The 26,032-nt window shown below is 32.5% G+C and overlaps 3 protein-coding genes across 7 annotated transcripts; 2 read left to right on the top strand and 1 right to left on the bottom strand.

Annotated features, from left to right (window-relative positions):
- Positions 1 to 1,785: 1,785 nt before the first annotated feature.
- Positions 1,786 to 7,932, top strand: LOC114401064 (stomatal closure-related actin-binding protein 1-like). Of its 2 annotated transcripts, none has more exons than XM_028363569.1 (13): positions 1,786 to 2,061; positions 2,359 to 2,661; positions 2,857 to 2,985; positions 3,337 to 3,429; positions 3,588 to 3,728; positions 4,393 to 4,461; positions 4,674 to 4,757; positions 5,478 to 5,658; positions 6,148 to 6,264; positions 6,440 to 6,498; positions 6,726 to 6,860; positions 7,156 to 7,305; positions 7,408 to 7,932. In XM_028363569.1, the coding sequence occupies exons 2-13, from the start codon at positions 2,380 to 2,382 to the stop codon at positions 7,450 to 7,452; spliced, it is 1,485 nt and encodes a 494-aa protein (XP_028219370.1). In that variant the 5' UTR covers positions 1,786 to 2,061; positions 2,359 to 2,379; the 3' UTR covers positions 7,453 to 7,932. The 2 variants fall into 2 exon arrangements, with proteins under 2 accessions (XP_028219370.1, XP_028219371.1); XM_028363570.1 differs by lacking the exon at positions 1,786 to 2,061 and adding an exon at positions 2,113 to 2,229.
- A 1,481-nt stretch (positions 7,933 to 9,413) lies between these two features.
- Positions 9,414 to 12,039, top strand: LOC114401028. Of its 3 annotated transcripts, none has more exons than XM_028363568.1 (3): positions 9,414 to 9,549; positions 10,033 to 10,989; positions 11,656 to 12,039. In XM_028363568.1, exons 2-3 carry the CDS (start codon positions 10,035 to 10,037, stop codon positions 11,661 to 11,663), a joined length of 963 nt encoding a protein of 320 aa, XP_028219369.1. In that variant the 5' UTR covers positions 9,414 to 9,549; positions 10,033 to 10,034; the 3' UTR covers positions 11,664 to 12,039. The 3 variants fall into 3 exon arrangements, with proteins under 3 accessions (XP_028219369.1, XP_028219368.1, XP_028219367.1); XM_028363567.1 differs by having other exon boundaries at positions 10,033 to 10,994; positions 11,658 to 12,039; XM_028363566.1 differs by having other exon boundaries at positions 10,033 to 10,994; positions 11,655 to 12,039.
- A 3,219-nt stretch (positions 12,040 to 15,258) lies between these two features.
- On the bottom strand, positions 15,259 to 22,763 carry LOC114401002 (protein DGS1, mitochondrial-like). 2 transcript variants are annotated; one of them, XM_028363564.1, is made up of 14 exons: positions 22,462 to 22,763; positions 22,193 to 22,307; positions 21,649 to 21,852; positions 20,895 to 21,032; positions 20,571 to 20,732; positions 19,476 to 19,670; positions 18,835 to 18,935; positions 18,207 to 18,296; positions 17,148 to 17,220; positions 17,039 to 17,067; positions 16,840 to 16,963; positions 15,918 to 16,028; positions 15,734 to 15,834; positions 15,259 to 15,585 (listed from the first exon to the last, which is right to left on the bottom strand). In XM_028363564.1, the coding sequence occupies exons 1-14, from the start codon at positions 22,668 to 22,670 to the stop codon at positions 15,468 to 15,470; spliced, it is 1,770 nt and encodes a 589-aa protein (XP_028219365.1). In that variant the 5' UTR covers positions 22,671 to 22,763; the 3' UTR covers positions 15,259 to 15,467. The 2 variants fall into 2 exon arrangements, with proteins under 2 accessions (XP_028219365.1, XP_028219366.1); XM_028363565.1 differs by having other exon boundaries at positions 15,922 to 16,028.
- Between the last annotated feature and the right edge of the window lie 3,269 nt (positions 22,764 to 26,032).

Genomic DNA, 26,032 nt, shown 5'->3' with positions numbered 1-26,032 from the left:
TTGGTAACGGTGCCAGAGAGGTATGAAGCATCTATAGCTTCATTGGAGAACACAAAGGATCTGTCGAAAATCACATTGGCAGAAGTGCTACATGCCCTGCAAGCTCAAGAGCAGCGAAGGTTGATGAGGCAAGATTGTGTTGTCGAAGGTGCTTTGCCTGTCAAACATCATGAAGTTGATGAAAGCAAAAAGGATTTTTTCAAGAAGAATCAACCAGCAAGCAGCGAAAATAGTGCAAACAACCAAAACAAAGGTAAGGATAAAAATAAAAATTATCCACCTTGTCAACATTGAGGAAAATTGGGTCACCCACCATACAAATGTTGGAAACGGCTAGACGCAAAGTGCAACAAGTGCAATAAGCTTGGACACGAAGCTATAATTTGTAAAAGCAAATTTCAGCAGCAAGAAGCCGATGCCCAAGTTGTTGAGCAGGAGGAAGAAGATTATATTTTTGCTACAACATGTTATTCGATGAGGAGTAGTTCTAAATGTTGGTTGATTGATAATGGTTGTACGAACCACATGACATATGATAAGACTCTATTCAAGGATTTGAAGCCAACTAATGTCTCAAAGGTCAGAATTGGGAATGGTGGCTATATTCCAGTAAAAGGAAAATGAATTGTTGCAATTTCAACGTGTTTAGGTATCAAATTAATATCATATGTTCTTTATGTACCTAACATTGACCAAAACTTGCTAAGTGTAGGTCAGTTGATTAAAAAGGGATTTAAAGTGTCCTTTGAACATCAACATTGCTTTATCTATGACATTGTTGGCCGGGAAGTTCTAAGGGTTAAAATGAAAGGTAAAAACTTTTCATTTGATCCAGCAGAAGAAGAGCATACAACCTATTTCACTCAAGTCACACCCACGGAACTCTGGCACAAGAGACTTGATCATTGCCATCTTGAAAGAATGCTAAACATGAAAAAAAGGAAATATGCAAAAGAAAATTTGAAGAAGTTTCAAATGGAGGATTGCAAATCTGTTAGCACACCAATGAATCAAAATGAGAAGTTTAGCAAGGAAGAAGGTGTTGATAACATTGATGAAAGATATTATGGGAGTTTGATTGGATGTTCTATGTATCTTACTACAACAAGGCCAAACATTCTATTTTCTCAAAAGAACAAAACTGAAATTTTTGTTGACAATCAAGTAGTCATTGCTATTGCAAACAATCTCGTGTGTCATGAGAAGACTAAACATTTCAACATCAAGGTTTATTATTTGATAAAGATGCAACAAAGTGGAGAAGTGAACTTAATTTACTGCAAGTCTAAAGATCAACTAGCTGACATGTTCACAAAGTCACTACCTATCAACAAACTTGAACTCTTAAGGCAAAAAATTGGAGTTTGTAGTTCCAAAAGCAAGGAGGAGTGTTGAAAATATACTTTTGTAACTGCATAATATTTTATTTTTCAGTTTTTAAAATAAGATTTAGTAAATAAGTTAGTTTCCTATATTTTAAGTGTAAGTCAGTTTTAATGGATTAACCTAGTCAATCAGTGGTTCCTATCTTTAAGGAGCAAGTTAGTTTTAATATTCTTGTTTTGCTAATATCTTGTTATCTAATTAGTTTATCTTTTGTTAGAATAATTCTATTTGAATTAGAATAGAATAATTCTATCTGAGAAAAATTTGAATTAGAATACAATAATTTTATTTCTTCCTCACACCTATTGTCTCTATTCTCTTTTCTATTTTTTATAATTTCCTCCACAAAACCAACAAAGGCTAGATCCATTCAAAGCTGTTTTGTTGTGGTTGTGGCAAACGTGCACACAAAGACACAAAACGTTCACTTCACACACGGGCGGCACAACACAACCTATTCTTTTTTCCCTTCGCTTCCTCTTTTCAAAAAGCAAAGCTTTCATCTTTCTCTCTATCCATATGCTTATGCTATGTATATGCTTATTCTCTCTCTCTCTATACAACCATTGATCTGACCGCTGCTTGTGTACTATAACCAAATTGGAGCAACACCTTTTTGTATCTGATCCTAGAATCACAAGCCTAGCTACCCATTTTCTACCTTCTCATGATCTTGTAAGTTAAAGCTTTCTTCTTTTTGTCTTTTTCTTGATACCCTTTTCCTCACTGCTTCAACTCAAAAAAAAAAAAAAAAAAAAAGGAATTGGGGGCTTTAGTTTCCTTGTGGAGAACTCTCAAAATATGCTTTTGACTTCAATAGGCCTAATGGGTTGTGGTGTTATGGTATCTCTTTTTTTTAGTTTCTTATTTTTGTTATGTTTTGTTTTGTTTAGTATTTTTTCGTTTTTGTTCTCTTCATGTATAATTTGTTGAATTACCTTTGCTAAAGGGCGTGTTTTTTGTGATTGGCAGAGGTGTTTTTGGTTGTGAAAAATGACGAGGGTGACTCGTGATTTTGGTGATACGATGCAAAGAGAGGCTGTGCCAGCGGTTTCTTCTGATGTGGTGTTTGCTTCTGCTCGGTTTCCTAATTACAAAATTGGAGCAAATAATCAGATAATGGAGACAAAGGATGACCCAAAAGTGCTATCAATGAAGGAGGTTGTTGCACGTGAGACTGCACAGCTGTTGGAACAGCATAATCGTCTCTCGGTTCGCGACCTTGCTAGTAAATTCGAGAAGGGTTTGGCGGCGGCGGCTAAGTTGTCTGAAGAGGTTACCCTTCCTTCTGGTTGAAACTCAATTTTTATTTTCCATAGGAATATAGTTCTTCCTTTTGGAGGGTTTTGCAACCTGAGATTCTTATTGTGAAATGTTTGCAATTGAAATGGTCACTTATCATATTCGTAGTTTCCTAAGAAACTGATTGCCCTTTTTTAACTAAGCTTTTTGTATGCTGGTGAAGTTCAGGCTAGACTTAGAGAGGCAGCATCATTGGAAAAACATGTTCTTTTGAAAAAGCTTAGAGATGCACTTGAATCCTTAAAAGGGCGTGTGGCAGGCAGAAACAAGGATGATGTGGAAGAAGCTATTGCTATGGTTAGTATTTTTATTTTATTTTTTTTAAAAAGAAGATACATACTTCACCTTTATTTCTATCTAGTAAACATATGTTCATGTTTATTCCGTATGAAGCTGACAATATAAATATAAAGTCTTGTTTGTTCTCTATAAAAGTCTAATCGGGAGTGTGTATGTGGTGAAATGGAAAGGCTTTGAGAATAAACTTGGGAATACTTAAATTTTGCATAAGCTTGTGGTAGAAAATTTTCTTATCTAGATAATACTTTCATTGCTCCAATCACAGAAAAAGAATTTAAGTTTTTTAATATTTTAATTTTTTAATAGAATGTTCAGTTGCAACTGTAACTTATTGTGGGGATTCTTCAGGTTGAAGCTCTAGCAGTTCAATTGACTCAGAGGGAAGGGGAACTAATACAAGAGAAGGCAGAGGTGAAGAAGCTTGCAAATTTTCTTAAGCAGGTGAGTTAACTTCTTTTATGTGATGGAAGAATTTAATTAGAAATAGGAAAAAAAAAAAAGAAAGGAGCAAAGAAATATGTTGTTAGTTTATATCTTCTTTACATGCCCGCATAAAGAAATTTCCTTTACCAATGCTGAGAGTTTAGATTAATTTATAGGCTTCTGAAGATGCTAAGAAACTTGTTGATGAGGAAAGAGCTTTTGCTCGTGCTGAAATAGAGGATGCCAGAGCAGCAGTTCAACGAGTGGAAGAGGCACTTCAAGAACATGAGAGAATGTCTCAAGCTTCCGGGAAACAGGTTTGTGCTATTTACTTGTCATTTGTCATGTTTTATTATAGGGGAATTTGGTAATTCATGATGCCATAATGACAAGTGCATCAGACTCATATATCATTTGCTCGAGATTTTTTTTTTTAAAATTATGTTTAAGATTTTATTTATTTTTTAAAAATTATTCTTCAAGGTTATTGTTTTCCATTCTCCTTGAAAGCCTAGAGCCCTCAACTAAACATATTACACTTTTGGCTATTATTATTCTTAGAATGTGGATTTGGGCTTAACTCAACCTCAAAAGCTAGTTCATAGGGTGAGGATTGTCCCCCACTTATATATTCTATATTGGCCTTATCTCTAATCAAAGTGGGACTTGAGTTTTTCCCAATATACCCCTTCATGCCCAACACTTTTGGACTTGGTGTGTGGATTACATGGTGGGCGGTCCATTTAATGGATCTAGAATAGACTTTGATACCATCTTAAAATGTCGGTTTGAGCCTAACTCAATCCTAAAAGCTAATGAGGGTTGCTCCCCACTTATATACTCTATATTGGCCTTATCTTTAGCCAAAGTGAGACTTGGGTTTTTCCCAATAGTTATCATGTGATACCCTTGAGCTACTGCTTCCCCTTTCTATGCATTGTTAGTAATAATCATTTGAATAACATTTGGCACTATGGTTAGGACATGGAGCAATTAATGAAGGAGGTTCAAGAGGCTCGAAGAATTAAAATGCTGCATCAGCCAAGCAAGGTATATATTGAACACATCTTCCTATTCTGTCTCTCATCTAACTGCTATTTCAAATGCATTCTCTTTTTCTAGGTTCCATTTCTCTTGTGTGTTCTCCTGTGAAGAATTGGCTTTCTTCCCTTTATTTTCTTAGACTTCATTTTGCTTTATTGTTAACATTTTATCAAGTTATTTCAAAGTGATGAATACATTGATTGTTGATTGATATGTAGGTCATGGATATGGAACATGAGCTTCGAGCATTGAGGGCTCAACTCGCAGAGAAGACTAGACAGTATCTTAGACTTCAGAAGGAGGTATGCCTGTCATCTTATGTCATGTTGAAAAGATTGTTATATGAAATGCATCCATTGTCAATTCTTTGATATTTTCTCAGCATTATGTGGAATACTTTAGGCTGCTTGTTTTTTAAGTAGCATGTTATGATGAATCACTTTTGGTAACTTCAATTTGGTTTTATAGTTTGGTTTTTGGTTTGGCGATTGAGAATACGTGTTCATTCCATGGTTTGACATCATGCACGGATTATGGGGATAACATGCTTTGTCAATTGTTGTGTGTGTATCACAACTAACAGGGGGCGTTTTATGTCATCTATGCTTCAGGTCATGCAGCAAATACCTTCATACTGTTAAATTTTCTGGCAATACTGAAAATCTGGTCCTATAATTCTTTCATATTTCTTTTTATTTTTCTATTAGTGATATAAAAAAGAAAAGAAACTAAATACAATATGAAAAACATCAAACATGCAAATTTCCATATTCTTTTTTCTGCTGTGTACGATCTTTAGATAGACTTGGGGGAATGTTCTAATGTCTTGCACATTGTGATGGAAAATTCCATGATGATTTTTAATTATAAGAATAAGAATTAGAATTTGGGATTTGATGTTAAACTATATTGTTGTCTAAGTGAATGTTAAGTTTCTTTGCTTAAATGAAGGAATTTTGTGATTGTCTTCCATTGACCATTGTAAGCTTCTTTTACTGATTATCCTTGATGCTACTGTTCAGTTAACAAGGACGAAGAAAGGTGGGGAAAATGTTCCACATTTATATGAACTTGAAGGGAATGAAACATTAGGTTCTTATTTGCAAATTCAACCTTGCTCTGATAATGCCCCTGAAGTTTCAAGATGTGCAATTCAGTGGTATTGTGTGTCGTCTGATGGTGCCAAAAAAGAACTTATCTCAGGTATTGTTTCTGTGCGGTTTTCTTTTTATGTCGAGTATGCAAGTCAATTGACTCTTGGTTTATGCATTTTTCTACTTCTGGTATAGCATTTTTTATTATGTCACTTCCCAGAGGCAGAATTTGAATAACAGTGTTGGTGACGACAACTCAATCCTTAGTATTTATAGAAAATTATAAATGTCATACTGGCAGCACTCAAACCCTCACCTACTGATAAACTGGTTGTTAACCTTTTTCATCATAGATGTATGTTCAAACTGACTGCTTGTTTTGTGTATATACTAATGACTTTTTTTATTCATATGTCTGACTTGCTTTTTATGGTTATCATTATACATTAATGTTAATCAATCAGAATCTTAACTGTCAATGGGGGTTATTATGTAAGATGTTCTGTTCTAGATACTGGAAGGCTGATTGTTATTAAATATGTCATCCAATTAGTTCCTCGTTTTTATCTTTGCTCATCATATAATACAACTTTCTCAGGAGCAACCAAATCAGTTTATGCCCCTGAACCTTTTGATGTTGGACGCATATTACAAGTTGATATTATTTCAGAAAACGAGCACATCACACTTTCAACTGCTGGTCCAATAGATCCAGGTCTGGTTTTAATTTGAGTTATCCTCATTTGCATTAGTTGTCATTTACAGGCATTGCTTCTATATATTTGTTTCTATTTCAAACATAAAGTTGTTTTCTTATCAGTTTTAAGAGATTGAAACATGTTTGTTGTGCAATCTTGTTGAGCTTTAATTTCTTTTCTACTCTTATGCAGCTGCTGGTTTGGGAACGTATGTAGAGGCACTAATGCGCAAACATGACACTGAATTCAATGTATGTTGTTCTATCCTTTTAACTTTTATATAATTATATGAAAGCCTTGTTAAACTGAGCTGTTTTTTGACCCAAATGTGTATGGTTCCATGGGTTGTTGCTGACTTGCTTTAGTCTTTTAATCAAATTTTTAAAAGCAGTGTTTAGTTTTGACGAACTGCTGTTGTCTTGTACTGTGTTCTCCACATTACAATTTATAAAGTTGGGTTGCATTTACTACTTTGCAGGTGGTTGTAACGCAGATGAATGGTTCACATCATCCAACTGAATCTATTCATGTGCTTCATGTTGGTAAGATGAGGATTAAACTTTGTAAAGGAAAGACAACAATTGCCAAAGAATACTATTCAAGTTCAATGCAGGTATTTCAAATTGTTGATGATATCTATATTTTTTATTGACATATTTTGATTGTGAAAAGCAATGCAATGTTCTAACCCCTTTCTTGCACTCAGTTCTCTACTGGCTGTTAATCATTATGTGTGGTGTGAATATATACCTTATGCATTGAAGAATTATTTGAAGCCATATTTCTGTGTTTGAAAATGCATTTGTTTTCTTTCTCTTTATAATGTATTCCTCCCTCCTCCCTCTCTTGTCATTTATGATAATCTGGAATTTGGTCATCCATTGCGATTTTGATTTTGTTTTCTTCAGCTTTGTGGAGTTCGCGGAGGCGGAAATGCTGCAGCGCAGGCACTATTTTGGCAGCCAATGCAAGGTCATTCTTTTGTATTAGCCTTTGAATCAGAGAGGGAAAGGAATGCAGCCATCATGCTTGCAAGGAGATTTGCATTTGACTGTAATGTATGTCTTTCTGAAACTTACATTTAGAATTTCAGAATTCAACTTTTCTCTTTTTTTATTTTTTGGTCACCATTTCTAAATTGCAAATGCAAATAATGCCAGATCATGCTTGCTGGACCAGATGACAGAGCTCCTCTAGGGACATGATGGTCCTCCTTAACATCTGATTTTCTTCCCCTTTTGTAATTATGAGTTTTTCTACCTTGTATTATAAGTGTTATTTCACCAGTAAAATCTGCCTTGTTATATTGGTAAGTTAGTAATGATTCACACCTTGTGGTATGAATCATTTATATAATTTTGTTTCATCAGTCCAAGGCATTTTTTTATTTGCCTCTGTGAGACGCAAGTTTTAGCTTACATTATAATTATTATAGATTCCATGGCTGCCGTCTCAAAGTGTTTGAGATGCTAATTGGTTGTATTTGATGGACAGACATTCAGACAATTACTGAGAACTCCAATTGCATTTTGTCTATGGACACTGGCCTCGTGAACAGGACAATATGTGAATCTACCCTCATTATGTAATATAATATAGAAGACTCCAATGTATATTGCTAGATTTATCTCAAAAGAATCCAATGTAGTGTCCAAGATACTATAAAATAAAAATGTTTTTGTCTACTGCCTACCATTGCAACTGTATATGAATAGGAGGTTTATCCATAAATTAGGAATTCTCAGCAATAACCAAAATTGAAAAAAAAAATTGCAGAAGAGTAAAATCTTATTGTCTGCTTAATATATTGTTATTAGCCTTTGAGCTATTTGTTTTTGGTGTAATGCGTGTAACTGTGCAATGTTAATTGGAAGCTAACAGCTATTAGCTCTAGAGTTTCTCATCCATGAACAGTTAGATTCTACATTTCTTCTCTAAAGGAAAAAGAGAAAATAAACTTGTAAGTTAATCAAACCAACTTATAAACTACTTAAGTGACTTGTTAAATACACTCTACATCTTTTTGACAAAAATTAATATATTCATCTATTGCAATTCTAAAATAAGTATAAAAATATATTCTTTGTATTTAGAGAAAACTTTTAATTTGGTCCTTCAAAGTTATACGCATCACTTCATTATTTAATGTTTTAGATTTTGATTACTAAATTAAAATTTTAAAAACTCTTTTTTTGTCAGTACTCAATTAAAAAAAACATTTTTTTACCGAATTAATCCTTCAATGATTTAATTTAGTCATTCAAAGTGATTTACTTTGGTCCTTAAAAGTTATATGCATCACTTAGTTTTTAAAAATTTTGATTACTAAATTATTTTTCTAAAATAATCTCTTTTTTGTCACTATTTGTCATAAAAATTTCTTATAAAATTAGTCCTAAAAATTAAACTCAATTTTTAAAATACCAATATACTAATAATTCATATGATTTTAAATGATTGAATTAAAGATTCTTTTTGTAGTTAGCAATAAACAGAACATTCCTGTTCTATCTATCTCTTCTTCTAGCCCTTCATTTTTTTTGTCATTTTAATTGAAATAATAATTAAGAAAAAACATTGAATAGTGAGGATTGTTTGATTAAAAATTGAATTAAAAAATGACTCGACGTGTCTGTCTCTTTTGACTCATGAATGTTATCTTTTTATTTTACATTATAATAATTTTAAATTTGATTGAGTGATATTATTTTTATTAATTAGGTTTTTTTTCTAAAACTTTACTAAAATAGCAGTATATTTAAAACTTGACTATTCTATGATTAAGTACATTTAATTATCAATAATAAATTTAATAAAAATATTTAATAATTTTAACTCAATAATTAATAAGTTTTTAATCATATTCAGACTTTTTCTCAACTTTGTAGTAATTTCAATTTGTAACCTTAATAAAGTTGAAATTTGAGAAAGTGAGTGGTTGGTGACTTTTCCCTCCTTAAACAATAAACAATAACACAATGTGGGCAGGAGGCGCATGTACATTCCGTGTGGACCATGCTTTACAGAGTGGAAATGGTCGGTTTTATGGTCAAACCAACCCAGACTTTCAATCAACGGCTACCATTTCTTCATGTGTCAGTGGCAAATATCTGATCCTTGATGTAATCCAAAACTCTCATGATATATATATATACAATTTTGTATTTTTTAAATTTATTTAATTATTTCCCTCCTACGAAATCTTGATCTCTCTGCTGTTGTGTTTTGTTAATCTCATTCAGACAATCACAGTTATACTCTCTCTCTCTCACTTTGATCACTGATCTCATCTCAATTTTCAGGTACTTCTCTACTCTCTCTACTTTATTTACACTATATGTATGATCCACCTTTAGGCCAATTAGACCATGCTTCATTTTTTGGATTTTTCTGGAGTTGGTATCTTATATTCTACTCAATTGATCAAGCATTGACCTTATGATTCTGTTTATCTCCATTTTGGTTATAGGGAAATCCAGTGACAAAATGTAATTACATAATAAAAATACAAATAAAATATTTTTTTTTCTAGTATTACCCTTGTAAGGAATGATGAGTTTTGCTGCATTTTTTGGAGCATGGAGATCTAAAGTTTGTATTTTGAATGACATGTTTGTATCTAGTGCTAATGCTAGTGATCCAGCATGTTGCAGTGTTTTCTTTTGCAAATAATTGATCAGATAGTTAAATTGTGACTCTTTGGTTGACTTTGATTTGTTGTGTGATCTGATTGGATCTTGCTCAATCAAGCTAACTGTTATATGCATTTACTATCTGCGATTTAGATATGTCGACATCTGATAAGCCAGAAGAGGTGGAAAGGGGTAGCAAGGATGAAAAGCACAAGGAAGATGATCAAGAGGAGGGGAAGGGTGGATTCATTGAGAAGGTGAAGGATTTCATTCATGACATTGGTGAGAAGATTGAGGAAGCTATTGGGTTTGGGAAGCCGAGTGCCGATGTTACTGCGATACACATTCCATCAATTAATCTTCACAAAGCAGATCTTGTTGTTGATGTGCTCATCAAGAACCCGAATCCGGTGCCGATCCCTCTGATTGACATAGATTACTTGGTTGACAGTGATGGAAGGAAGCTAGTTTCCGGATTGATACCTGATGCGGGTACCATCCATGCACATGGAGAGCAAACTGTCAAAATTCCTGTCACTTTGATTTATGATGACATCAAGCAAACATATGCTGATATTAAACCTGGAAGCATCATTCCTTATAGGGTGAAGGTTAGTCTCATTTTTGATGTTCCCATCTTGGGAAGGCTAACTCTACCTTTGGAGAAAACTGGAGAAATTCCCATACCATACAAGCCTGATATTGATCTTGAGAAGATTCATTTTGAAAGGTTCTCTTTTGAAGAGACAATTGCAACTCTTCACTTGAAGTTGGAAAACAAGAATGATTTTGACCTCGGCCTCAACGCGCTCGATTATGAGGTCTGGCTTGGTGATGTTAGCATTGGTGGTGCAGAACTCACCAAGTCTGCTAAAATTGAAAAAAGTGGAATTAGTTATATTGATATTCCAATTACCTTCAGGCCTAAGGATTTTGGCTCTGCACTATGGGACATGATTAGAGGAAGAGGAACTGCTTACACCATAAAAGGACATATTGATGTTGACACTCCCTTTGGAGCAATGAAGTTGCCCATCAGCAAAGAAGGTGGTACTACCCGTCTTAAGAAAAAGAAGGAAGATCGTGATTATGATGATGATGACGATGATGATGAGGTACCTTAATCTATATATCCTGTTTCCTTTCTTCGTTTTCCACTTTCTCTAGAAAATTACAAGGTATTGGTATGCAACTATGCATATCAGCATATAAATGCAGGTTAATGAATTGAATACATTTGCATGTTCAATCATTAATCATAAATAACAAAATGTCATCTTTTTTATTTGTTGTTATGCATGCATGCATATATATGTTTATACGGTGAACTACATGGAAGTTTCTTTTAACCGCTGGTGGCAATATCTTCCTCTATCTCAGGCTTCACAGTCTGAGTGGAACTTGAGATACCAACACAATCATTCCCTAGTAGACATAAGAGTATTGTTATGTTGCTTTGGGGAGCTTGCTTTGAGTTAACATATATGGCCATTGTCAATCCCTTGCATATCTTCAATATAATAGAAACGCTCCAGAATCAAGTATTGTAAAACTTTACCTCCACTTAGCTGGAAAGCTGAGAATAGATATAGTGAACAATTTTTTGTCTTACATTTTCAATATATATACAAGAAAGTTTTTATCTGAAGTCGTGCTGCGCTTCCCCTAAACTAACTCTTGGTAATGTGACTAAGCAGCTCAATATTTTTTCTTTATCTTGTTGTATAAGTTGTATTTTCTTGTGTCATAACTTTTGTCTATTATATTTTTCTTAGCAGGAATGAAGAAATGTAGCAGGTTATTACTAGCTATAAATAAAGCGGGCATTACTTTCTGAGTTCTGATGGCGAATTTTTATGTATCTTGAGAGATCAAGTTGACATTCAAATTATGTGCTAGGATAAGAATCTTGAAAATTTCTAGTTGTACTTTATTGATGATCATGACAATCTAGTGCTGTTTTAATGTGAGATAAAAGATCATTTGCCTTGAAACTTTGTGTGTGGCCGGTTTTATTTATTTTATCTAAGAGGTGGGGTTTGCTTTGTCATTCTGGAATTGAGAATTGTTTATGGCTTGTTTTGAGTTGAGGGTTGTGTCATGTGTGTGGTTTCTGTTTATGTTATCTAACAGGTATAAATCAAACAGTTCTATTGAAAAGTTTGAAAGTGTGCTCGTACCAAACAACATGAAAACACTACAAAGTTTTGTGCCTGTGCTGGTCTAAGTATTAAGACAAAAAAATGCATCTTCCTAGTAACTGTTATAATCGGCAATTCAGAGTACGACCATAAAGAGAAGGTTCTCTCCTAGACTTACATCTATTGTGCCAAAATACCAGTAATTCTTGATTCAATGATGAGTATATCTGAAATTAATGATGATTTCAAAATTGTTTACCATGCATTATAAATTGGTGTTTTTGGAATTTATATTTGATTCACATTTAACTTTTAAAATTTTATTTTCGATGGCCTTGGAAATGTAAAAAGTAGTAATTAGTTTGTACTACTATCTAAGCTGTTTAGTAGTCATTCACTATAAAATATAAGTCTATGAAAACAGAGACACTTCAAGTTAGAGAGGGGGTTGGTATTTAAGCAGAAGAAATAAGAGTCTATGAGAGATCTTCGACTTGAGTTTATAAGATGGTATATATTATTGACAGAGATCTTCGACTTGAGTTTATAAGATGGTATATATTATTGACAGAGGTTTTTCCAAAATTGCTTATAAAACTTGTAATTTTTTTTATTTTAAGATAATAGATAATTTTTTAAAGTTATTTAAAGAATTAAAATTTATTATTTTAGACAATATTATATAAAGGAGAAAGTTGGTCAAAATATTAACATATGAAACTTGCAGAAATTGTAATCTAAATACACCCCTTTCTTTGCTAAGTATACCCACCTGCTTTAGTTTATTTTTTTTAATGAAAATATCCTTCATGGAAATGCATTTCCATCGATTTTGAAATAAAAGAAAACCATTTTTCTATTTTGTATTGGGGGTATGCGTGCTAATGTATTTCCGTTTTCTGTTAAGAACTAATATAAAATGAAAACACGTTCTATTTTTTTTATCGACTCACAAAAAAAAAAAACAAAAATGCATTTCCATTCTATATTTTGACAAACAAAATAAAAATGTGTTTTAGTGTAAGTTATTTTTTAAAAAAATCTAACCAAATTAATGGTAATATAAACTATCTTTTTCTAATTGAAAATAAATTAATTACAATACAATTTATCATTTTTTTATAGTAGCCAAATTAAGTATCATATAGATTATTAATTTTAATTGAAATTGAATAAAGTAGAATAACTTGCATATTTGTATCATATTAATTATTATAAAAACTACCTTTTTAATAGCAACTGAATTAATTATACCACATATTTGTATCATAGTTAATTCAATTACTACTAGAAAGGATAACTTGCATTGTCATTAATTAGTTCAATTTAAAAATAAAACTTCTATTACAATTGATTTGATTAGTCGTCATTAATTGAATTTCAATTAAAAATAACCTAATTTGCTCAATTGAAATTTGGAAGACTAAATTGAACAATTTCAATTTAAAAGGGACATATCCCTCTTGTATACATCTCAACAAGTATATACAAAGGCATTTTAGAAATTTAATTTAGAATTAATATTCCAATTTTATTTCTAATTATATGGGTTAATTATTATAGATGTATATTCTAAAATTAATTAATTATAAATATCATGTTAGGAATTTATATAATGTACTAATAGTTAACATTTTAAATATAATAAAACAATTTTTATTTTTAAATAATAATTTTTTCAAATTAAAATATTCATAATATTTAGTAAAGAGGTCATTTAGAATCCGTTAAAAATGATTCTTAATGAAGTATATGAAAAAATGAGGTGCACAAAAATCATTACTCTATTTTTAATTATCACACCATCTTAATTATATCTTAATTGAATATGAACTCTCATACTTAGTTTTTTAAATTTAATTTATTATAGTTTTCTTTTTTTTTAAAAAAAAATCCTACATGTCATTGGTTTGAGACTCAAACCTCTTAAGTAATGTATCGACTACAAGCCTTGACCTGAAAAAAATTAATTTAGAAGAAAAATTCATTAAAAATAATCAATTAAATTCTTCAACCAAAATTAATAGTCAATAAAAATGGGTGAATAATTCACAATAATGATTACGGTTAATATCAACTCATTAAAACCAATCAATCACTATCAGAGAGTGTTGTATGAAACAATGCACTATGATCAGAAGAAATTTATGAATGTGTTGTATGGAAATTTTCTTTTCCTGATAATTACAAAATTGAACTACAACATTCAAATCTTTTGTGTGAAAAGAACAATAATTAACTTTTCTGATAAAAGTGGATGTATATGTATCTCTCTGGTCACGACGACTTTCTGATAGCAAAGCTAGTGGTGAAGTTAGCAAAGTTGAAGTCCCCAAACCCAAAGAGAATGTTGGAAGTAGTTCTGAACCAAAATTTTGTGGTGAAGGCTATTATTACTAGGTTGTATTAACTGGGAGAGGGTGAGCAACACCCCTTTTAACCCCCTTTTAATATGTAAAAGTTTTGTTCACAACGCTCTTGGAAAGATGTTAGATTGAATATGTACAATGAGCTTAACTTTTAAAAAAATGAAGAAAAAAAATAGTTGAACCAAAATGTTCCGATGTATCATCCACCGATGTAGTGCACATAAATAAAAATCATTTTGAAATAAAATAGTTGAATTACAATCTTTAGGTGCAAGATGTATACTTGATGAACATGTTAAACATCTTGTTAGATGCTTTTGACCCTTGGTTTATAAGGGAACAGCTATTATTTTTCTAAGTTGAAAGTTGTGTTTTAACTTTTAAGTATTCGCTTAGGGGTATATTAAAAAAAAAAGTATTCGCTCAGGGTCAATATTCCTTAATAAACATTACCATTTCCATACTCCTCTTGCTCTCCTTGAACCTTCCAATGGCTAAACAAACACTATGAAAAAATAGTTAATAATTTAATTATGATTAAATTAGTGTTTTGGTCATCTAATTTAATTTCCATATTCAGGGTATGTTTGAGTATCAGCGGCTGGCCTCCAAAATGCATTTTGCAAACAGATCAAAGGCGTGCACCGTCGCAAATTGGACGAGAATCGAAACATGCACTCAATTGTTGTCCAACATTAAACACATTTTATTGCATTCACTTATAGCTCCAACACCGGCACAAAAAATACGTTAAATAATATAATGAGGTTACTTGTGACGGAAAAGGATTGAACCCCAATAATAAATGACCACTGAGACTTGCACTTGTAGCCAAAAACGGAAATGAGAATATTATCTAGTGTACTTACTTTCACGAGCAAATGAAGATATATCATCCCTTCATAATCATTTGTATTCAATTGACAAAATTGTCAAAAAAAATTATCATCATACTTTGGTGATAAAATGTAACCTTGTATGAAGAATAAATGCATACATTCACGACAAAATTGGATTTCAAAGTAGCAAGAAAAACATCATTAAAAAAATTATGAGAAGAATAGTAAGCTAAAATATGCTACAGGCGGTTCCGACTTGGAAGCAAGCAGTCAAATGTAACCATGTGTGATATCACAGACTCCTTGTGTGAAGTTTGTAGTCTAGGCTTAGCCAAATCTATTATATCCTCGCGCAAGCTGTTCATTATATCACTGATTTAGCAATCTCAACATTCATAAAAATCACATTTCTTTCATGTGCTTAAACAGTAATATAAATCCATTAAACAGAAAGTAACTACCCAACAATTATAGCTGAGAATTGAGAGAGAAGAGTGCAACTAACCGTTCCCACTCTCCGGTAGCTTCTGCATGCCACTTGACAGAGTGATACAGGCGATCCAGGCTATAGAGTGCCAGTCCAAACATATATTCTGCATCTCTCTCCTGTAGATGACATGTAACACAACATTTCATCCTTGCTCTATCCATCCATCTCATTCAAATCAACAAAAAGGAAAGCTTCTTACCAACCCTTGATCAACATAATTTTGGTACTGCATAATCCTTTTCTTAACCTCTATAACAAGTAGCCTCCTCTGAATCCGAGCAACTCTACCTCTTCCCTCAGCTTTGGTATCCTAATGTACACAGATTTATTTTTTTATCAATGCAAGTAGTGGATAACAGAATTTTTAAGAGAGATTAAGAAGGCAGTACTGATACAAGTTGACAAATTTGTCCATTTGGGTCCAAAAATAATGAGCCTTGAAATAGTTACCTCAAAATATTCACCTTGGTAATCCGCGTAATAAAAGTTTGCACTAAAGGATAACACAATTTACCAAGGTAAAACTCCAATTCTAATTGGAGAATAGCACAAACAACATGCATTGAGAACAGAAAATAGGTAAATTCATAATACTGTGTAGCATCCACCAATCAATATGAGGCAAATAACAAAATTCTATACAAAAAAATGAGGGCAGTCAAGTATATAACATTAGTGGACAAAGAAATAAAGAATGAAATTGAGCAGACTTGGTATCAAAAAACATCTTTTTCGACCTAATCAAGCACTAGTTAAGACATAAGTAACTAGAAACAGGTAATGTAATATTTAGTCCACTATCACATATAAACAAATTTTAACAGTATCCGTACACATTCACTAAAAAAATTAGCCAAGAGAGAAAGGTAGAAGAGATTAAGATTTAGCAATATACCAAGTGATATACATACTGTAACTTGCAAGCATATTTCCCCCCTCCCATCAATCTTGTCACCAATATTCACTTAATCACTTCATGGAGTAGAGTGTCACTCCAAACAAGATCCACACTCCAACTCAGTTGATATAATTTTTCTTAAGAGTTCAGACTATAGTATGATATTTGGAGTCCTATATTCTTTAAGCTCATCATTTTGTGCAAACCAAACAAGGGAAATTACCTGTTTGAACCATCCACGTACTAACATCATGAGTAAAAGAGAGAGAAAAAATGCAGGTAAAGCAGTCAGAACTGCAAAGTTGATTTCATTTGCCCGTAGAATCTGGTTCAGCTCTAGCATTGCCCTGACCAAAATATAATGTTGAGGAATTAAAACAATGTGAAATATTCACTTAAATTTTCAGATTAAAAAAACTCACGTCTCAGTGTCCAGCTTGAGCTTCTGAACCTGGAATAGTGAATGAAAAGTTACATTAAAACTACTAAACCAGATGTTACACATAAGATATAACATGTGAATTACATTACCTGAATAAGTATAGCCCGAACCAGCTCTCCATTGAGAAGGTTTTGGATAGGATGCATGAGTTCCTTCTCATACCTACATTTATACTTGAAAAAATTAGATCTTAACACTTGTGATAAACACTAATATTACAAGAAATGAAATGATCTTATGAATTTTACTAATAAAGATTCTAAATTCAATATTTCTTGGTATTAGAAAATGATAAGCAGCTAAGCACCTGGGGAACCCTCCCTTAAAAGCTAGCCATCAAGGATGGAAAGCCAAGCCCAATGTGTACTACACCAAGCATCCTATACTACTCAATGTGAGACTTAGGCACCACATTATACCCAGGTCCCTAACTTAGCACTGCCCTTGAGAGCCGAAATCCCCATAGGTAGCCCTTCTCAAGACATCGACAGCCAGCTTTGATACCAACTGATAAGCACCCAAGCACTAGGAGAACCCTCTTAAAGCGGGGGGTGGGAACCAAACCACTTCTCCACCAAGCATCCAAACTACTCAATGTGGGACATAGGCACCCCATAATACCCAAGTCCCTATTAGATAATTTAGAGAGGACTAGTATATATAAAAATTACTTTCTGTATGTTATTGTCTTTTTGTTCCATCAAAATCCAATTTTTAATTCTGTAAAGTTTTGAATATTGTCAACCGATGTAAATTGAAAATATTTTATATGAATATCCAGGTAAGGAATTTAGATTATTCTAACATGGACATCCAATATCAGAAGGGCAACTTAAAAAGTGAACCCATTATCTTAATATTATTTGCCTATAAATGCTCACATATTTCCAACCCCAAAAGATACTGCTAGTTAAACTGGAATAGTTAACCCACAACATTAGCCAGAAACCCCTTAGTCAAAAGATATGGCAGTACAATCATTTAATGTCAATATCAAAACAATGGCTTTCTATTAAAATTAACATATCTTCATAATGAAACATCAAAGCAAGATGAATAGCTAGAAACTCTATAGAGCAGTGCCTTCATTCCCTACCGTTAGACAAGTATAACTAGAGGTGGTTCTAAAGTGAAATATCCAAACTCACCTATCCATGACTATCTCCATCATTTCCTGATCCGAAGCATTCACTGGGAACTTCTGACCCTTTGTCTGCTCACTGAAAGCCAACAACATTCTGTACAGAAATTTTTAGAAAAAGTTACAATAAAAGCAATATCCAATTATTCATGCAACTAGCATGCCTTTCAATTTCAAGTAGATGACTATTACCAGTCAAACTATCAACAGGATTATACTTCTACTTATGATATTAACATATGCTAGAAAACATTGTAAAAGATCATAATAGCTAGCCAGACTACACTGAATCAACAGGATTAGAAAAATTAACATCCTGCATTTACTGCACAACTTCCATTAGTTGATTTTTTGTGTTTCTTTTCAAATTAAATCTTCTACGTATAGAATCAGCTTCAATTCAAGCCATGGAAGAGAGTCAACACAACTCATTAAAATTTTCAAGTCCCAAAAGTTTCACAAGCAATTATTAAGGTGCCTAATTAACAGCATATGTTGCAAAACTGTAAATAGATATGTTAAATTAAACATTTTGTAATGATAAAAAAAATTAAGCATTCTGAGCATCAAGGTTATATACAGGTTTAGTATTTAAAAATAACAAAAGGCGGACAACATATTTAAAAACCAATAACCTGTGTAGTGAGTTGGAAGTTAACTGCACCTCTTCAACGTCCATAATACCTTGATGTCTCTTCTTAAATGTGTCAAAAAGTTCATCCCTAATGGAAAAAATCTGAAAATTGATTGCATCAGAATATATACAAAATTAGAATCATAACGTGGGACAAAGTGACATGCAAGAGGACTCCAATCTCAATAGTATATAAGATTTTTACGATTATTATGTAATTTTTATAGAGATTACTTTAAAGGGTTTTATTTGGTTTCAACCTTATATACATATTACATAGTGTGCTTTAGATCAGCTTCTAGACAATACTAAACCTTATTTCATGCTTCCATCCTACATCAATTTGTAAAACTCATTCAGTTTGGTTCACTTTTAACAGATTTAAATATGTGAATGAAGAGTGAGAAGATAGAAGAAGATAAAATTTGTTCATTGCTCATGGAGAACAGACTTTTAGGTAGAGTACACAGTTAATTTTAATTATAATAGATCGAGATTTAAGGGAAATGAGGTTAAGAAAATTGAATAATGTTGACCACACCTATCTCATAAGGATATGTTAAGTTGATTTCTCCTATATTGAGGAGGAAAAAAAAAAGAAAAAAGAATGAAACCATGGTAAATTATCTAGAAGAAATGTACCGGTTCCTCTACGTGATTCCTAAAAAAGCTATATGTTGAGTTCCTAGCTTCCTGAACCCAATTATCAAGATCAGAACTCCCCACCAATCTACTATGCCGCAAGAGCCAAATGGAGCATACTGACAAACCAACTGCACCACATGTATAGCGGATCCAATATTGAGTTATTTTCCTTGGCTTTCTATGTTTGATGACCTGAAACATATTACAACCATAAAATTGAAATTTAAAATGTTATCGATGTCACTTAACAAACCAATCAACATAAACCGGACAACTAGAAACAAATCTGTATTATTAAAACAAGTTGATTAATTGTTCAATTTCAGAACCTCCATCCATAAATGACTAAATCTAATATAGGTGGTAAAAAAATAGAAGCCCGAGTTATTGATTCCAGTCAGGATAATTTTGTCCACTTCTAATAGGCATTGACAAAGTCCCAGAGATTGCCAGGAGATAGAGAAGAACATAAGAGGTTTCTAGTAGTGACTTTTTTTTAGCATAGGCATCTAGTAGTGTTTAACATATAATAAGGTGTATTATAAAGTCAGGCTAAGTGTTGTCTAATTGTAGGATCTACTATTCTGTTTCTACTGTTTTGGGAATTTCAGATCACCAATCAAAGCCGGAGGGGGGCACAGGACAAAGTAACAAGAGAAATTTAGGTAAGCAATTAATTTTGGCCAGCCACATTTTTGTTAGTAAGTTTTAAGAAATAAAAAAAGTGATGGGTTCATGAATGCTGAACAGTAAGGCACAGAAAAAATGCTACATTGCTTCTCACCAAAAATTAAAACAAAATGCTAAATTGCTAATACTAATAGAGTGAGCTGCCAGAAATTGAAGGATTAAATTATGAAGATTGGATTCAGATCGGTTTTATTTTTTTCCCACAAGAGTGAAAATTATAAAAATGAAGTAATTTATGTCACTGGAAATGGTGTTTCAATATGTATTATTCCTGTCCTTAATACTAAATGGACATCCATATTAAGTGATATTATGAATTTTAGACCATATGCATATAGGTAAAAATTTAGACAGCCACAGCCTCCAAAAGTTAATGAGATAACATAAGATAGAAGCTCTTACAAGAAAAGATATATATGAATCCAACTTGTTTAAATTTTGATAAACTGAATTGATAGCATCTCTTATTTCACAGTCTGTCCACTGAGATCCCTCCTGATTTATTTCTGGCACCTTCTCAAACAGCAGAGGGGTTGAATAGCTCCCATCAACAGAAGAATCACTCTGAATAAATAGAAAAGGTCAATTCTAGAAGCAATATTTATCTGCAAACATGCTTCTGTTTTGCTTTGACAAATCATGGATCATAGAGATAAGGGGTAAGAGTATACATAAGTGAAAGCAGAGGCGAAAAAGGCAAAAACAAAAAACTTTATTTATATAAACCTGACGCATTGCATGTAGATGTCCAATTGAAGCTTCTAATGTTGAAAACAAAACACTAATTGTAACCAACAACGAGGGCAGCTTAGTCTCTGGATCTTCCACTAAATCCTCTCCAATTTTATCAACTTCCATATAAACCTGAGTATGAAGTTTCAAATTTGAAATAATATCAGAAAATTGATGTCATATTGGCACTTAATAAAGTTAAGTTGAATAGAAATTCTTCCATATTTATAATTTTCTATTTCTACAGGTGAGTTCATAAGTGCACATTACATCTATTCACCATGAATATTTGTCTACGCTGAATCATGTGATATGCCAGAAGAACTCGAATCCCACATCTATATGTAAACAATTTAGCTTAAATTCTATGCTGACTGAACTATCCTGTTAAACCTATCCTCATAATCCCTCAGAAGGCCCATTAGAGGAATTCCCTAAAGACATCAATAACAGTGCCACAGCATCAAAAAAAGGGGGGGAAGTACCCAAGAGCAAAACTAGGTCAACTGGGTGAAAAGCAGAAGCTTCTAAGAAAACATGCAAGATACAACACCACCTTCATAATCATTTGGTCATTCCAAATTTTCTCTTCTACATATATGAAGATTAATAACATCAATGTAACGGAATCATACAATAACAAAGTATTATTAACTATTAAGTAAGCTTGACAACAAGAGACAAGCAAATTATACTCATTCTAATTATGAAAGAGTTTTGTGATTCAAACACAAGGAACAAAGCAAACCTGAGCCAAAAATGTGGCGAGCGAATATCTTAAGCTACTCAAAAAGCCTACTCTCTCGTCGATATAATCAGATGCAGATTGGCTCAGATTCTGTGTGGATGAACCCTGAGCAGTGAGTCCACGCAACAATTTAACTGTTTCATCAATAAAAGCCCTTGGACCCCTCTCAAATATCATGAAACGTGCCTTCTCGGAATCTGACCTCTGAATGATAAACGAATAAGCAGTATAACTATTTCCCTAACAGACATAGTGTGAATGTGAACTACCTGTTTGGATTTTTATTTTTTTTCATAAATACTTAAAAGAGAAGAAATAAGAAGCAAAAACGAAACAAGTTTCTCCATGAGCTTAAATTAGCTTCTGCATAAGCTAATTTATAAAAGCTTTCTCATATTATTAGCTTCTCCAAGAAGCTTATTTTTAACTAACGCATAAGCTTATTTCGATTTTTCTTCTTATTTTCTTTCTTCTCCTGTAAGTGCTTATAGAGAAGGTTATCCAAACAGACTCATATATACAGATAACAAAAACAAAACAGAACCTTAGCTCTGGACTGCCAAAACTGCAGATTCTTTTGGACGCTATGCAAATTTATCAAAACACGCTCTAATATATCCTCCAAAACATCATGCACTCTAGATCTCTTGGTCATGAACCTGCAAGGGAACACAACACAAGACCTCACTCAAAAACCCTAATAGTCATTCATTCGTTCAATGTAGCAATAGAAACAGAGCTGAGAATCAAATCACAAATGATATTCAAACACGAACATTGAATTTGAGGAAGTGAAAACGAGAATGAACTTACAAGGGAGCGTCGAGTGAAGAGGAAGGTAGCGGAAGAGGGAGACATTCCCGACGCTGCGTTGATCTGAAGCGGAGAACGAAGGTGGACAAGAAATTTGTGGAGAAGTAGGGATAGAGAGCGTGGATTCGGTTTCCGAGATAGTGAGAGTAAAATTGTGAAAGGAATGTTCTTTTCTCAACGGATTCAGTTTCCGATGGTGGAACCGCCATGACAAACGGTGCTCCTCCAAGCTTCGCGCTGCCAAGAGTCAGAGAAACTTTTTGAACGCCGATTGATCGTGTTCTTTCTAGTTTCTAGTTTTTTTTTTTTAAATTAAAATTGTTTTCTTTTAATTCTTCTTTATCCATGAGATTTTATGTAATAAAAAAATATTTTAATGTGTGAAGATGCAAATGGAAAAAAAATATAGAAACCAAAATAATAACAATAAAAATCATACTTACAATGCCCACAAACATGTAATAGTCTATATATATATATATATAATTATATATATAATTATAATTTCTTTTTAATAAATCAATCCTTAATTATAGTGCAAGTATTTTTAGTTTGATCTCTCATTATGATAGCCATCTAATGCATTATTGAATTTAAAAAACTAAAAATATAAAATACTAAAAACAATATATATATTTAAACCTGATTAATTTTTACGTATAAAAATCAAATTAAAAATTCACAACCCATGTATATAAAACTAAAATTATATATTTAATCAAAATTTTTGTTTCATATATATAATAAAGAATCAAACTCTTTTCAACATATTTAAAAACTTAATTATCTACTCTTAATTCAAGACTTATGGTATAATGGATTGTTTGTTGTGACATAACTCGCCATCTTCAGTTAGCACCTCACCAACTCCTTTACCCTCCCTCTCCTCCCCCACCCCTAGTGTCTTCTCTCTTAAAAATTAAAGACTATTCTCACAAGTTTACAACTATAGTCAGAATAGAGAGGTCCTTAGCCATATATTCCATAAAGGAACATGACTTAAATCATAGCATCATTGTAGGAAAATAAAAATTCACCAAAAGAAAATTGGTAGAAAAAGGAAATTAGTTTGATCGTCAAAGGCAACTTCTAAAGCATATTTAGAGACTAAAACTTGTAAGCATCTAAAGAGTTGTTTCATTCACCTCAGCTTAAATAGTGTATTGCAATTTCTTTTCTCCTTCTCATGTTATGCAATGTGCGAATCACGGGATAAATAAAGTCTCATCATCCTATGCCTACTCACGTTAATTTTGACATAGTTGTTAGTTTTAATTTTGATGTTTAATAGTGACTCGAATAAGGAATTGTAATTTATTAAATACTTATGAATTTTAGTAATAACTTGCTCGTATCCATTAACTATAGTTTGTTACTTTTAAGTTAATTGAGTCTTAGGAATACCTAAACTCACCGATGAATCCAACTCAACTATTATCATAATCAGCAATTTCAAATTTGAATTTGTAGGATGCACTTTATGTTTTTTCTGCACTTTCTAATAGGCACAAGTCACTTTGTCGCATAGTTAATAGAGTAAGAGCATTTACATGTAAGCGGAAACCATTGCATTCTACCCCAACATTTTGGGGTTAGTGTTATAATACAACACGGAGAAAATTGCTGGAGAGAATCTAATCAAATCCCAGATTCCAACATAGACTATCCATTTAGGCCTTTACAAGTCCCACGTCGATTAGAATATTCGACAACGAAGCCTTTATAAAGCTTCTGACAGACACTTGAGCATGTCGAGTTGAGTAACATCAGCTTGTGACCCAAGTGGGGACACCAAGGTAATGGGACAGGTCTCTGGCTTAGCCAGGTTGGGTTGGTGGCTGCACCATGCTGCCTGCCCGCTCCAAGTTCAGAGTTGAACTATGAGAACTGAGTGAAGACACAGGTCTCCTGGTTCCTAGACAAGGGGATACTGCGTGAGGCTGCCTTCACAGAGCAGCGTTCACCCCTGCCTCTTCACAGTGGAGGGATTACCGGCTGCTGCACTGTCAGCCCATATAACCTTTACTTTTTTTTTTACCTTACATACACTTTGGAATTTTTGTTTCACTTCTTCCTTGAAATTTCCTTCATATGTGAGTTGTTGCAGCTGGCAAAAATAAAAACAATAGTTACATTAATTTCCCAAATGCTATTATTATTGATAAGAAAAAAAAAAGGTCAGTCCCATTTGTTCTACAACCTCTTTCATTGATCCTTCAGTTGTCTTGTGCACCATACCCATAAGAACCCGGTTGACAAGGCTTATGAGATATCTTAAAACTTGTTAATGAGTTTGTTATTTATGAAAATGTGTCTCATTAATCAATATATATATATATATATATATATATATATATATATATATAATCAACAATATCATTGACTGAAGTTGAAGTAAGAAAGTTGGAATCCAACATTTTAATATCAATTCATTTAGCCTAAATTAAGGATAGTATATTGATCAATGCCGGTTTTCTACCTGGAACATTTTGCTTAACTTCTTTAATTAGGTTCTAACAATTTTTAGGCTTTCATTGCTTAATTTTAGTGTGTTTCTCAACTTGATTCGATACATCAGAATCATCTTCCAGCAGTTTCCAGGTTCACAACTAGAGAGATTCCAAAGTATGTGGCATTGCTGATTAATTACTTATAGTTCATTCAAATGGATTGGTCCCAACCCTACCTAAATTTGGTTTACTCTATTTTAATATTTCTATGATTCAAGTTTAGATCTATTATCTGTCACAAATCTATTTTTTAGGTCTGCACTACCTTTTTATAAATAAGCTTATATGATTTATTTGTCCATTTAAAAATATTTAAAAAGTGTAAGAAATACTTTTTTCTTTGACAAATAAAAATATTTTCGTTAAAAATAATAAGATATTTTTTCTACACATTTTTACTTATTTTTAACAGTTTCATCATTTCTTTCATCATTCAAGTTTGATTAATTTTAGATTAGTTGATTAGGAATTTAAAAACATAATTTATGAAAATATTTTTTATACATAATTATCGATTTGTGATAAGTCACTAAAGTGTAGATATTATTGTTAATGTTATTGATTAATATTATTAATTGATAATAAAAACTATTTTTTTAAAATAAATTACTAGAATTAAAAAAAAATATTAAAAAAATTTAAAAGAGACACTAAATACTTCTCTTCCCCTAGTTTTCAATAAAAATAATTTAGACAAACATATAAAAATCATAATCTGATTCAATCATTATTGAAAATTCAATGTATAAATACTAGTATTACTCTCTAACGATTACTTATCTTATATCAATAATTAAAATTATTTGTTTTATTCTCTAAATTAAATTTTAAAAAAATCGTGGTCCAAAATTATCAGTAATTGTTTTGGATGATGATGATTATTATCTTCCGTTAGTAGCTTAAAAGAGTTGCATTAAATCTACAATATAATATGGACTAAATCGCTGCACTTCATTTCTAGATATATAGTTTTCTAGCTTGCTCTACCAAGTTCTAAGGCTTTAAAACACTTTTCAATGCTAAAAATCCTAACTATATATACAAATGAGTGATAAGCCACA

The sequence above is a fragment of the Glycine soja genome, chromosome 2, assembly GCF_004193775.1.
Source record: "Glycine soja cultivar W05 chromosome 2, ASM419377v2, whole genome shotgun sequence".
Lineage (NCBI taxonomy): Eukaryota > Viridiplantae > Streptophyta > Magnoliopsida > Fabales > Fabaceae > Glycine > Glycine soja.
Note: the sequence above shows the minus strand (reverse complement) of the source record. Positions and strands in the feature narration are given on the sequence as shown.